Source organism: Ceratina calcarata, unplaced genomic scaffold (genome assembly GCF_001652005.2).
Source record: "Ceratina calcarata isolate Rehan_Ccalc_2016 unplaced genomic scaffold, ASM165200v1 scaffold11.2, whole genome shotgun sequence".
Lineage (NCBI taxonomy): Eukaryota > Metazoa > Arthropoda > Insecta > Hymenoptera > Apidae > Ceratina > Ceratina calcarata.
This window is the reverse complement of record NW_017131914.1, coordinates 39745-53702: the sequence shown is the minus strand read 5'-3', so window position 1 is coordinate 53702 and position 13958 is coordinate 39745. Positions and strand designations below refer to the sequence as shown.

The following is a 13958-nucleotide window of genomic DNA, read 5'->3' as shown; positions in this document are numbered from 1 at the left end:
ATCACTGTGTACTCAAGTACATAGTTTTATTTTCCCAGGTAGTTCCTTTACCACAGATTATGAACATACTATTCGTAGTCAGTAATGATTACAAATCACAGAAATTCAGAATACATAAATACGTGAAATAGAATTAGATATTTCAATAAATTAAGCAATAAGGAAGGCCTGTTTTAAACAGCAAAATATTCGAATGAATTTCCGGTGTCCTTGAACCAAATTTTTCTCCTAAACTGTTTACGAGATTACAAATATACTATTCATAGTCAGTGATGATGATTATAAATCACAGAAATTCAGAATACATAAATATATGAAACAGAATTAGATATTTCAGTAAATTAAGCAATAAGGAAGACCTATTTTGAACAGCAAAATATTCGAATGAATTTCCGGTGTCCTTGCGCTAAATTTTTCTCCTAACCCGTTTCCCTGCCGTTCGCCTTTCATACTGATAATTAAGTATCCAATTATTTCGAATTTTTCACCGACGAGTGGTGTCTCTTTTTTTCTCCCCATTGTTCCGGCTTAACTCCTCTCCCCTTACCTCTCTTCACTTGTATACCACTGTACCCTATTATAAACGAAAGAATCGACACAATTTCAAGTCCTTTTATAAATATAAATCCCAGGAAATTATCAGAATTTAATTAAATCTATTCTAACGTTATCCTAAACTAAAACCTAATACATTTTCCAATGAATTTCTACTAAAAAATAAATAAGAAATATAATTTTAATCCAAAATCCGGAAAAGAAGGGGAGATAGTCATTCATCGTTTTATTAAATATGTTCAGCTCCTCTCGCAGTGAGCAGCGACGATGGAATGAAAAGAGTTAAGAAGAAGAAGAAGAAGAAGAATCGTCAGGGGGTCGGTGGGGTGAAACCGAGTGAACATAGTAGCGAACGGTGTATATGGGGTGAGGGTGGGATGTCGGCGGCCATTTTGGGCCACGTGACACGGGCGTGGCGTGACTTCATCGGCGATCAATACCCCGGTGAACCTAAATACGAGAGAAGGAAAAAAAAAATGAGGCAAATCCTTGCGATTTCACCCTAATTTTTATGTATTATGCGTTCCCTTCCCTTCCCTCTTCTTTCCGTTGCCTAGGCGCCATTATTAATTGTACAGGCTCGCACCGAGGCCTTAATTAAGTTCAATCGATGCCCGGCTGTACATATACAGCAGAAAATCTGTATGCACCCAACAGACTTCAAATGTTTATAAAAAAAATACCAACTATTCTTCAGCACTTTGTTTGTCAGATTGACAAGGAAATCTTAAAGGGCTTCAGACGTTAGGGGACGAGGAGACATTATTTTTAGAGATATCGATTTATTACTGATTAAAATTAGGCTACTTGATTGCCAGGGGAAGCAGGAAGCTAAGAATTGCAATAGACGAAAGGCGTGCAATGGAAAAGATTGTTAAACCACCCCCTAAACTCCTCACTCCCACGACACAATTAAATAAATTGTTTGGGGGGTAGTAAATTTTTCGAGGGTCTCTAAGGAAATCGATAAGCAGCTTGTTGCTCCGAGGGTAGTTGGAAGGTTTGAAAAACGCTTGCAAACGTCCAACGCAACGCGGAGAGAGGAGTGTAACGCGATAAATCGTGAACCCTCTCTCTATTGGCCGCTTGTTGCTACGCACGCTATAATCAGGGCACACAACAGGTTGCCAACAGAGACTCGTAATTGTCATTAAACAATTTACCGCACGAGTACGATGTACCTGCGATGCAGCAGCTCGCCTCGTTCGATTGCGAAAAACTAATTAATAATCAACGCTGGAAGAACTGACGTACCAAGTGTTTGCAAATTGACTCTTCAAACCTGCAATCGTTGCTGCTGAATTACGCGAGCCAATGCAATTTTACAAATAATTATTTTATACGTCGACGTAGTAAATGTAAAACAAATAAAAATTCGTTATATAAACTATAAACTTCAAATAAATAAATGAACAATTTCTTGGATAAATAAAATTTAAATTGATTTCCTACAAACTTCCTGAATCACTGAATGAAGAAGCAGATGCATGCTTCATTAAGTCTGCAAGTTACATGTGAAACGAGAACTTAGTTCCACGAAATGAATATGAATACACTTAAAGGCAGAACGACAGAATCGTAAGCGTAGTTCAACTACTGCTGATGCCTGGCCAAATAGTAATTAATTTCTTGGAACGAGGTGGAAGCTTGTACTACTGGCCAGATGGCTGAATATGAATGAATGCAGGTAGCAAAAGGTTGAGTTTCTACTAGATTTGGATGTACTCCAAACGAAGGTAGTCACAGAGAGCCAAAGACTCTGCCAGGCTTTCCTCCTCTGCGTTATATGTTTGCCTGTAACCATTCTGTGTCAATGCACGACTCTACGGTCCACGTGTCGAACTCTCTTATCCATTGTCACTGATATTAAATACAGTTACAATTTCTATAACATTCTGTTGTCTATAATCATTTCTTATATGGATATCTTTAAGTATAGAATTTTTCAAGAGTGAAACGTTTTCCCCTAAAGACACATTTTTTGTTGGACGAGAAAAAACGTATTGGGGTCTTTGAGACACTACGAGAGCCGGTGGATCGATCTCTCTGAAAGTTTGATAAGACACTCATCCGGTGTTTGGATTGCCTCCGAGCTGGACACTTTTTCGGAACGTTTCGACCACCGAATCTTATAAAAAAAAACTGCTGCCACGTATGTGCCGCGCATTATTTTATACGTAAAAAATCTTTCAAACAATATTCATTATATCGCGATACGAATATCAGGTATCCTTCGGTCATATTATTTCCCCTTCCCAGAATATTCTATCTCATCGATCTAGTTTGTGAGCCATCTCGAATTCTAAATGAAAGCTAATTCCAACAGAGGAGAATATTTCTAAGAAGTGAACGTTGAGTTATTTAAGAAGAATGTTTTATAAATTAAGCTCACTATTTTGCCGAGTCGTTCAGTTGATACTCATTGCTCCTGCCGAAGCATTCCTGGACCCCGCTGTCGTGCCAAAGTCTGTTCATCGCCGCCAAAAGCTCCTCGCTGAACGGTTCCGTGTCCTCCATTCTCTGGATCACGTCGAACACCATTTTTGAGTCCGGCTGCAACCAAAATAGGAAGAATGTCAGCCTAATTAGGAGTAATTACCTCCGGGCACAAAAGCTATTCTGTAATCATTTCTATGGAATATTCATAATATCGTCGGAACGAACAAATATCTTTTGTCTTCTATTTCAATTTACAGGTTTCATGAACGTACAAAATTCTATGCAACACAAAACCCGTTCTGTGGTAAACATTTCATCGTACAACATCTCTTAACGTCTGTTTTCATTTGCAGATATTTGCGATTACGTTTCACAGGAATTAATTAAACCAGCTGTTTAACGTGACAAAAAGGGGGCGGGCTGGCAGCGAATTTAATACTCCACATTTACAGTTTACTGATTCGGATGAGCAAAGTATAATCGTTTTTGCGACGGGACACTTAGCGCATATAATAAAAAAAAGAGGAAGCTGCCAAGGGAGGAGAGGTCAGATTGAGAAGCACTGGGTTCAAGGAGGCCGGATCAATCGGCCCTCGAGGTCCCCAGCCCTCGTTGTTTTCGAGCCGGGGGCCTCGTTATTGGCTTCTAAGGTAAACGTCGTCGCAGCTGCCGATGCTGTGCTGCACGATCGGTAAATATTCCAAAGAAGAGGGTGCTCCTCGAGAGGGTACCTCCGACTGCGAGCCTCGAGATGCGCATCGATCGCTTAACTTAAAGTGCCCCCCGCCCCGATCCTCGATATTGCCCATCGACAATTTTTCAAACTCGTCCACCTCCTGGCCCAACGCTTCTTACTCTCTTATTTATCTACTGGCCTCTTCCGTTTTTAATATTTCCAAATCAGAGAACCAAATTCAAGAACAAGTTTAAAGCTTCTACTTGTCTTTATGTTTCCTGTTTTACTAGAAAAATCCAAGCAAAGTCTTTCTCTTTGATATAGTAAATGTAATTAATTAAACATAGATAATTTATGTACTGATGTTTGATAAGATTTTTGTGACTGCTGAGATAAATGTATTTGTACACGAGAAAGTGAAAGACTCCTGAGCAATTGATATTGACGTGAGTCAAATTGGCAGCGGAAGTGCCGGTTGAGCTTACCTCCCGTTCGTTGGTCGAAAAGCTGATGCCCAGATTGGGCATCGCTCTTAGAATAGCGACTAGAGATTGTATCGTGTTGCTGTAAACAACCGGCCTGTACTGCTTGAAGTCCTCAGGCGTGAATCCACTCTCGTGGATAATTCTGTAACAAATAAGCGACGACCGCGTCGTTAATGGGTTTTCACCTAACGAAAATTGCGAACCCATTCTATCATACGAAATTTGATTTTTACTATAATTACCAAATTGATTGTGCAAATTATGGTGGGAGGAGTGTTCGGCGGGATTGAACACGCGGGCCTTTGTCCCTTGGACACCATGAATGGACCCATTCATGGGAAAACAAGATTTCAAACACGTTTTACCAGAAACTGACTGACTAACCGGTCTTTCAACACGTCGGTGAGGCTATCGATTTTTCGACGCTTCACAACCGATTTCCTCGTAACCATAATTCAACTCAACTGCCTTTTGTTTATTTAATAATCCCGCATCGATCATACAAACACCGTGCATAAAGCATTTTGACATTGAATCAAACAATTTAAAAGAGAAATTGTTGCAAGAATCTATCATTTGTACTTTTAACATAATAAAATAATTTGCACATTTCCATTTACTCAGAATTTTTAATTAATGAATACTTTAACGATTAAGCACGTGTTAACTTGAAACGCAGTCATAAAATTAAATTAACTGCGCACGTGAAACTGTCATTAGATTAGCAAACTAAAGTCTCGAGAATTATTCCTGTAACTCATTACAGTAAAACAGTAGTTACTTACTTCATTTGTTTAACGATGGTACTTTTGCCAGACTCGCCAGCACCTGAAACAGAAGAGTAAGAAGAAAATTGAAACCACGTGTCCTAGAAGAAGAGCATAACAATTTCTAGCCAATTTTCATTTTACTTCTAATAAGGCAAATACTGCAGGATTTACTCTAAACATTTTACACAATAATATTAAATTGCTTAGGACAATGAAAATTATAGTCTTCTCTGGCAATTAATTACGAACAGTCTGTAGCATAAAAACTGTTGTTTTCATACAGGAATCATCCTAATTTTCGCGGTACTAGGAACGAATAGAAGACGGGAAAAAGCTGGTCCAGGGGACGGAAGCGTCGGAACCGGAAGTGACGTGACACACTGTGCCACAGCCACGGCGGAACTTGTTTTCCTGCTTACGGGTTGCTCTCCCCCTCTTTTAAAAAGCTCTTTCATCCAGAACCCAGCGCCGTTCTCCCATTACTCTACGCTCCACATTCTACTCTTACTGCACTGTCTATTTCGCAATTCAATTATTTCTAATGAACAATAATGAATGTCCAGCAATTATTTACATTTTATTATTATAATAATTCTCGTTCGTCTCTTTAATGACTTTACTAGCTGAGAGCGATTAATAAATACGATTATGAGAAAGTTTACTCAAATTAATGTACAGGAATTGAAGAAATTAATTATAATAATTCTAATCAATGTATAAATGATATACAGAAATTTGTTTTTACAACAAGCAGGGATTTTATAAACGTTGGGTATCGGTTTTCTAACTAGCCGGCGTTCTCGTTACTATATTGCTTTTCACGGTTATCGCTCTATTTGTTGTTACCTACTCGCATTATCGAGTTTTACGATTACCCGGGTAACAGGATGATTGACACGGACGCCAATAAATTATTCTATGCCTATCTGTTCGTTCGAATCGTCGGGAACAATGATCGCACTGTACTTTTAATAAAATATTAATGAAACCTCTTGTAAACTAATCAACTAAGACAATCGAGAGCTGGACCTGTTCCAAACTTATTCAAATATTAAATCAGAGATGTTGAAAACAGCCTAACTGTGATCAGTACTATTTTTATAGATTACATCTGTATAGTAAAACTATAATTATAGAACGTGTTGGAATGAACTCATAAAATCTGATAAACAATGTTGCTTTTAATTTCTAAGAAATCTGATTATGCGAATTTCCTGTAGCAAACAAATAGTTTGAAAGCAAACAATATGAAACGGTGTGAAAACAAGCTCTTGATTAAAATCACGTATACATTGGCTCGATCCAGATTTTTGCCTCCGCCCAAAATCCTATATAATATTTAATCGATTTTCTGTTTTCTAAATTGCACGATTGTATAAATAAACGAGAAATAGTGAAGCGATCAGTTTTATGATTAAAAGGAAGTCAGATGGAACGGAAATAAACCATTGTTGAACTAAGTGGCCGGCTTTTAGCGCAGTAAAATTAGATTTTGTACAATAGCAAATCCAGCGTTGCTATTTTTAGGTTTATTGTATTCCAGTATTTCATTTCTCAACGTCTGTACGAACCGGATAGAATAGCTAATCTGATTTACCATTAAGCTATCAAGTTCCTTACATCACATCATTTTAGATTTTCTTTGTACTTCCCATGTCCACGACCTACAATAATACTAAATCAATTACAAAATTCTAAAATCTCACGACAAACAAACAAATAACTAAATAATTAAATCTGACCATTAAATCTGATTAAAAAATTGCAATGTATACAATAATTCATATAAAGAAAATTGAAAGACAGTGGTAAGAAATTTTTTTGCGATGAGTGTAATTTAGGTGAATCGCGTTTTCGAAAAACTGTCTGACAGGGACAAAGAATTCTCTGGTTTGTCTGCTGCCGGCATTCAGAACCCGAGATCATTCGAGGGAAATCTGGGTCCTGTTTATTGGTGTTACCAATGACGTCATCCCCTTTCGCTTGCGTCTTCTACGCCGGCCATGTATTTTCATCCCATTTATGCCACAGGAAACGCGCCACTCGCACTATTGCCTCGGCAATGTCAGTTTTTCATCGCGTTACCTCCGCCGAAATAACTTACAGGCAATTAGACCGGATTCTTATACGAATACCAAACGAGTTCATTGACGCATTAAACGTGAAGGATCGAATGGCCGATAAAATTTAAATAGACACATAATTACGTTTCCTATTTTATCTTCGTTTGTATTTAATTAAGAACGAGTCTATAATCTGTAAAAAAAATATAATGAGATTAGGAATGCGACTCGTATTATATGCATATAACTATTTCCAAGTAGTAGTTATCATAAAATGGAACAAGTAAACGAAATGAACAGGAATAGTATGTTTTCTTAATCGCGCCTCGAGAAGTATGATTAAAAATAATACACATAGACGGTCTGATTTAAACGAGAAATAAAATAAGTAATAAATAGATTGTTTAAGTTGAGACAGGAACGAATCCTGCAGGAACTCTCTCGTTATTTACATTTTACATTATATTGTTAAAGTACATAAACGAATTTGTCTCGTTTATTGACAAAAACCCGAACGAATTCCGTTGTAGAGAATTGCGCGTGTTAAAATAACTGAACGGGAACCAGTGATTTGACTGAAGTTCGACAGTCGCGCGGTCTAATTGCCACACGGTTCATTAATTTCGGGATGACGATTCATTAAAAACAAGAAAAACGTGCCGAGAAGTGGTGCTACAGCCGCGCATAAAATGAATTTACGAGAACGCCGGCAGCTAATTAACGAGGAAGCCTGCTTCAACGTACTTAAGCGATGTGTACTTTTCACGCCTGTTCAAATCATTGTTTCAGAATTCAGATTCGTTTAACGATCGATAGGGTTTTAACGCGACTAGATTAGTAGATCGATTCCAACGATGAATGAATGAATCAATCAATCAGAAAGACTGATTAATTGATTGCTCGATCGAATAAGTGTTCTCGGATTTAATGCAGTTTACAAGCATCATCAAAGTAGATTCTTATCGAACTTCAAATAAAACGTTCTCTAATTATTGCCCTGGCAGGCTTCATTCCAATCCGGGCTAGAAATAATAATCCGGAGATATAGAAAAATATTATAAATTAAACGACAAACAATTGTTTCTCAAATGCTTATAAATCTAATTATTAACATTCTTCGGTATAAAGGAACCTAATTGTGATTGAAAGCTGTTATTTTAATACGTATAAATAGACATGTACGTGTGGTACATACGAATGGCCAAGCTGTTACATAATTAAACACTTGCCTTTAATGGTTTTACGTACGTTCTTTTATCGTGTTCAATTCATCCTATTGAGACTATTGGCATCCTGTTACACTCGTACAGCAACCACTAACTTTTCATAGAATAACATCATCTTCATAAAAAGATTATAACACATTCTTTCCATAAACGATAATTTCTTATATTATAATTTCTAATTTGTTTTAATAAAATCCATGACTTATAATTAAGATTACCCAAAGGTCGCATGTACATTCACATAATTCAGATCATCCCTTAAATAATGAACGTCAATACGCAAGAGAAATATAAAAGAACATAAATAATGACTCGTCTGCAATTAATACATGATACGTTGAGAAGTTTTCAGAACGAATTATGTTTCTGTGAACGAAGAGACGTTTAGATTATTCACAGGATGACCCTAAGGTGTAAGTAGTTGAAGAGTGCTTACCGAGCAGCAAGAGCTTAATGTCCTTGGCAGCCTGTATCCCGTCCTCCTTCAAATTCTTCTCGATCTGCTTGCTGCGGGCCAGTGCGGCCCGCTCCTCCGCGGACATGGCGCAGCCCATCTTGCCACAGGTCGCCTTCACAAACGCCACCACCGAGCCTTTTACCGACTGTCCCCGACCCCTTCAGAAACCTTAAACCCCGTCGACCCGATCCGCGTTCACCTCTCACCACAACAACAACACTACCAGGCGACTGTGGCTGTAATACCTACTCCCTCCTCTCTCTCTCTCTCTCGCTCTCTCCTCGACGCGACGCTCAAGTCGTCGCCGTGGCTTTATCCACCGCCACCCTCCGCCACCCTCGGACTCTGTCCCTCGACGCTCGACGTCGTCGCCGTTGCCGTCGCTCCTCTTCTCTTCCTTCTTCTTTCTTTCTTTCTTTTTCCTGGATTTCACTAGCTTCTGACGATGCCGCGCCCCGACGTTCGCCGCCACCGCCAGACGCAGCCGTCCGCCGCCACCCTGGGACGAGCAGCTCAAACTCACTTGATCTGTAACCAGAATATCGCGTTATCAATCTCTGAAACAGTCTATAATAAATCATCGTCTCGCCTGATTTAAGTAATCGTATAATCCCACCAAGTCCCATTATAATTATTGTCTGAATTTTACAATTTATCAGAGATCAGACGTAGATTTTCGACGGTGAAGTGGCGTCGCGTTTATATTTATAAAGAACAACCTCGGACCGGTAATTGATGGAGGGTAAACAAGAGCGTGATCCGACAGGTTGAATTTGCGGTTTTATTGTTAAATTATTAACGAGACAGGATAATGGGAGCTAATGCACCCTGGAAGATCGATCGGATATATCGTTTCAAAGCCTGCCGTGTAGCTCGCCACGCAGGTAAGTAACTACGGTGCGGGTCATAGGTTTCGCGCGCGCGGGTCACTACCTTACCTCACCATTTCGACTTCTAACTCCTTCAGAATCCCATTACGGATTTATTTCCAGACTCCCTATATACCTTGTCGTTTCTATTATCAGTAAATCTTTCCTTCAAATTCCAATCAGTTGTCTTACACATTTCCATCTATTCATATTTAATGCAGGATTTTATATGCATTTCAAAATCGCTTTAAATAATGCAAATTAATCCAAACAGGATTCTGGATACAAACTGAATTCATTCGCAATTTACGATTGATTATTTTTTTAATATCTCAAATATTCAAATAATTGTTTCGATTATAATTTGATATTTAATAATAATTCAATATTAATGGATTTACGTATTTATGTATGTAGATATTAGATATATTGAATAATCCTACTACTACGATGAGAACAATTGAAACTTGAAAAAGAGCGAATCTGTGCCAATTGAAAAATTGACGCTGGAGCGCGGCAGCGTCGAGTTTCACGGTGCAACAAACAAATTACTCATAAACCCGCGCGAAGCTGAGGAAAAAAGTTATCGAGCGTGTAAACGAACTCCGTGTATTGATAAACCGTCGCCCCGTTCGCAATTAACGTTGTTACATCGTACGCTCGACCATTTTTCATATCAGTCCTCGACCAACCAGATTTTTCGGTAAAATTTTTATTAGCAACTTTTCAAGATAAGAAACAGTGATAAATCGTATAATTCCAATCGCTCTCGAGCACAAAACGAGGGGAGTACGTCGTTCTTAGAAATAAATTATTTCAATGCACTCTCAGTAAAAACTCCAAATTTTCCGCCTCTTATCAAAGATAAGTTTTATATCTAAAACAATTATCTAAATAATCTAAAACATAAAAAAAAATTGTTATATCTTATTATTATTATTATTATTAAATATTAATTAGAAGCATGGACGTATTTAAAAACTATTTAATTCCTGCATGATTTTTCTCCTAAACTAAATGATTCTCCTTATTAACTTTCCATAGGACTTAAACATTATTTAAAGCTTTCGTAAGCACATAATTATTCCTATATATCGTGCAAGTTATGTATAAGCTCTAAGCTTAAGATTATAGCCATGTTTTGCATCGATAATTAATATTCGACGATAAGGCTTGTCCTGAATGAAAAGAAAGACAAAACGCGCCGATACGGGAAGCCGCCAGTTTAAAACTACTATCGCGGAACATGATATAATTAATTATTCAACGAGCAGATACGTGACTGATAACTGCGTCTATGTACGTACATGTCAAACCGAAAACATATTTTTCTGTTTAAGCCGGATGTGAACTGTGATTTAATTAACCCATTACCATCCTACCTACTACCATACTACCATATAATCCTGCATCCTACGTGATTCAAATTAATTTTCTATCGTAATTCCTGCGAGATTCTATACGAATATTATTATTACACTGCGTAGGAAGCACTTCTTTATTCTTCATGCAAAGCTTTTAATCTATTTTCCAGAATTGCAATACGAATATCAGACGAGAGTAGAAGCAAAAATTCAGACAAATAAAAAATGTAAAAATAGACGAATTTTTGTTATTTACTCTTGAAACAAATGAAACTGCATAAAGGACAGAGAGAATTATAAACAGAATCACGGTCGATCGAAGCTGCGAGTCCGAAAGCAGAAGAACTGTGCGGGACGAGTTAATGCATAGACAGTTCCTTGAAAACGCAATTCTCGTTGCACGAGGTTTGAAAGTTCGCCCTCGAGCCGAGGCCTCGTTCCCTTTTTTCCCCCGAAACTTCCGAAAGGATTAGTTTTATACCCGTCCTACGAGCTTTTCTTTTGACCACAGGAAAAAAAATATCGCCGCCGACTACCAGTCCGCAAGTTCTTCTTTGTAATAACTCTTCTGTGGTAACAGGCTCTTTTTCTAATATGATAAACGCCGATGTGGCGTAATAACCATGTTGACAATATTAAATAACAGTTATGCGACAGATAAATGGCGATAGTTCAACGTTAACGATTATAGGAAGAATCATACTTGGTTCTATTATTAAAAATATTGTTCAGGTATCAAAACCTATAACTTAACCTGTTCGTTATTTCAAATAAATTCGGTCATTAATCTCTGTAGAATTTCTTAAGAAAAAGAGGAATCGAAAGAAAGTTCGAGTCGAGTGAGAAAGAGAACTGTCCGAAACAATAGAGGTTTAAAAAAAGATGTTCAAACAAACAGTATTCGTGTGTCGGAAAATATTTCGTAGAATTTATCATTACCCTTACTTACTATCGATTGGGAACGTTTTAAAACTGAGGTCGATGAACAGTTTCTGGTAGTTATGGTCCACGCGATAGGAAAAGGAAACGGTGGGTGTCGAAAATATATTTGAAGGTTTCCGTGGCTTCAAAAATAAAACCGACTTTGACAGCCGCCGAACTGGTTGAGAAATACTTGTCAATGAAACGCGTCACGAGATTGGAGCTAAGCTTTTGTGCAGACAAAGGTGTATCTCGAAATCGTAATTAAATGTAACGAGGAGTGCCAACAGGAAAAGATAATTATAGAAACTGGAATAAAGATGATTCTTTTACGCACTTGAAATGCGTGATCGGAACAAGGGTTGCCTCGCTTCCCGAGTCCGATGATAAACGATGCATCCAACCGATCGGTCGAAGGTGTATTATTTCCGCAAGAATCCGCGGTGGGAAGAACGCGATAAATCGGTGCTAAAATGATTTTCAACGCGGTTACGTGGGATACGGGCGAAGGGCGTAAAATACTCACCGACGAAGCCACCCCGCGTCGTCCGCTAGGTGCCAGGGTAGCTCTCGGTGTCTCCGGGCGCGCACATAGACGACCGCCTGTCCCCCGTGGATGCCTCCGAAACCCCTTTTCTACGCACCTCCCGTACGTGTCACACTTGTCTCACTCCGGGGTTACGCGCGTGTACTTTATATCTCCAACGCCCGTATCACTCGAATCGATACGCGAACGCGGCGAAAACGGCTTAACCGAGATAATCTATCGGTTCTGGATACGTACCGGAACTCGATACAACTGAATCGCAGCGCGTTTCCCGGTGCTACGAGGACCGATCACTGCTTGATTATCCCCGTATAGTACTACGAGTCAGGGAGTACTACGATCACTTGGCGAACGGAGGGTTAACACCGGGCGAGGACGATTATCCCGAACACTGATCACGTTTTACTCTCTCTCTCTCTCTTTCCAAACCCTTGTGCGCGTATCAAAGACGTTCACACGGTGGTTGGTCCTCTCTCTCTCTCGGTTAACACGAACACCGCGGCGGACCGTCCGTCGAGTGAGCGTTTCCCTTACTTCTCGTTATTTTCGTCTGGAGACCGAGAGAAAGAGACTCCGAGGCAAACTCCGAACCGTTCGAGGAGCTCTGGACAGGACGCGTCCCTGGTGGGCTCCGGTAGACGACTGAGGCGCCCTCTCGCCCCGCCCCGCCCAGGAGCCGCAGCGGCGCTCACGGCCGCTCGCCGCGAGGCTCGACGGGACGTCGATCGATCCACCGGCACCCAAGTGACCCCACCACCCTCGCAAATTCTTACGGGATCACCGGGAGACGCATGCGCGGAGATTAAGGTCCTTTCGATTATTATCGAGAGTAAACTCACCCTGTCGCAGATTTAAAATTTTTAACGAGACTCATTTAGCACACGTATTTCAGCGTTTCGATTTTCAAGAAGGCTCGGCAAGAGATAAAAAGATGAAAATATTCGTCAAGGCTTTTTCCCTAATCCTTTAACGATTAAGACTTTTAATTCCAGATTTTAATATAAGCTCTTCTCCTTCTGACGTTCTTGTATGAATCATCTTCACATACGATGCACGTTTCATCTATTCCTATTTTATTTAGGAGTAAACAATTCCTGTAATTCACTCCGGCGTTTGAACCTGAATAGACGCACGCGCGATTAATCGAGAATCGATTAACCCTCGCGGGAAACTGATTGCGTATTTCAAATACCAGGTGCAATTGCAGAGCTTTTAAAACTTCTGTCATTTATGAAATATTCTAAATGTGAGAGGATTTCACCTTTGCGGTTGTCTGTAGCTCGACGATCGTTACCGAATTAGAGTATTTTTATCCAAGGCTGATTAACTTTTCAAGAGAAATCTGTGAACCAAATTTAAAGACAAATCGTTAAGCGCAGGTATGAGAATATGTTATCTAGAATTGAAATTACATTCCTGTATGTTTTATTACCATTGAATTATTGAAATTCTTTTTAATTACGTTGATTAAATAGATCAGACTGTTTACCGTTTCAAACGCCTGGCCAGACAGCCAGAATAATAATGATTATAACAGAGAAAAAAAGGTGATAATAAAATTGCCAGTAACTGGTAAATAAAACATT

The 13958-nt window shown here is 39.2% G+C and overlaps 1 protein-coding gene across 4 annotated transcripts in view; it reads right to left on the bottom strand.

Annotated features, from left to right (window-relative positions):
• Galphao (G protein alpha o subunit) overlaps nucleotides 1–13032 on the bottom strand; it is a 23168-nt gene extending 10136 nt beyond the window's left edge. For 3 of the 4 annotated variants that reach the window (XR_001916985.2, XR_003388685.1, XM_018037582.2), the window contains exons 1-5: nucleotides 12352–13032; nucleotides 8651–9199; nucleotides 4941–4983; nucleotides 4156–4297; nucleotides 2948–3108 (exon numbers count right to left, since the gene is read on the bottom strand). Coding sequence is in view for 2 of the 4 variants with exons in the window: in XM_018037582.2 (XP_017893071.1) it covers nucleotides 2948–3108; nucleotides 4156–4297; nucleotides 4941–4983; nucleotides 8651–8768 (464 nt within the window). In the remaining 2 variants the exon portion in view is untranslated. Of the gene's footprint in view, nucleotides 1–2947; nucleotides 3109–4155; nucleotides 4298–4940; nucleotides 4984–8236; nucleotides 8262–8650; nucleotides 9200–12351 lie in introns of those variants that run through there. The other variant, XM_026810771.1, reaches the window with a different exon arrangement.
• Between the last annotated feature and the right edge of the window lie 926 nt (nucleotides 13033–13958).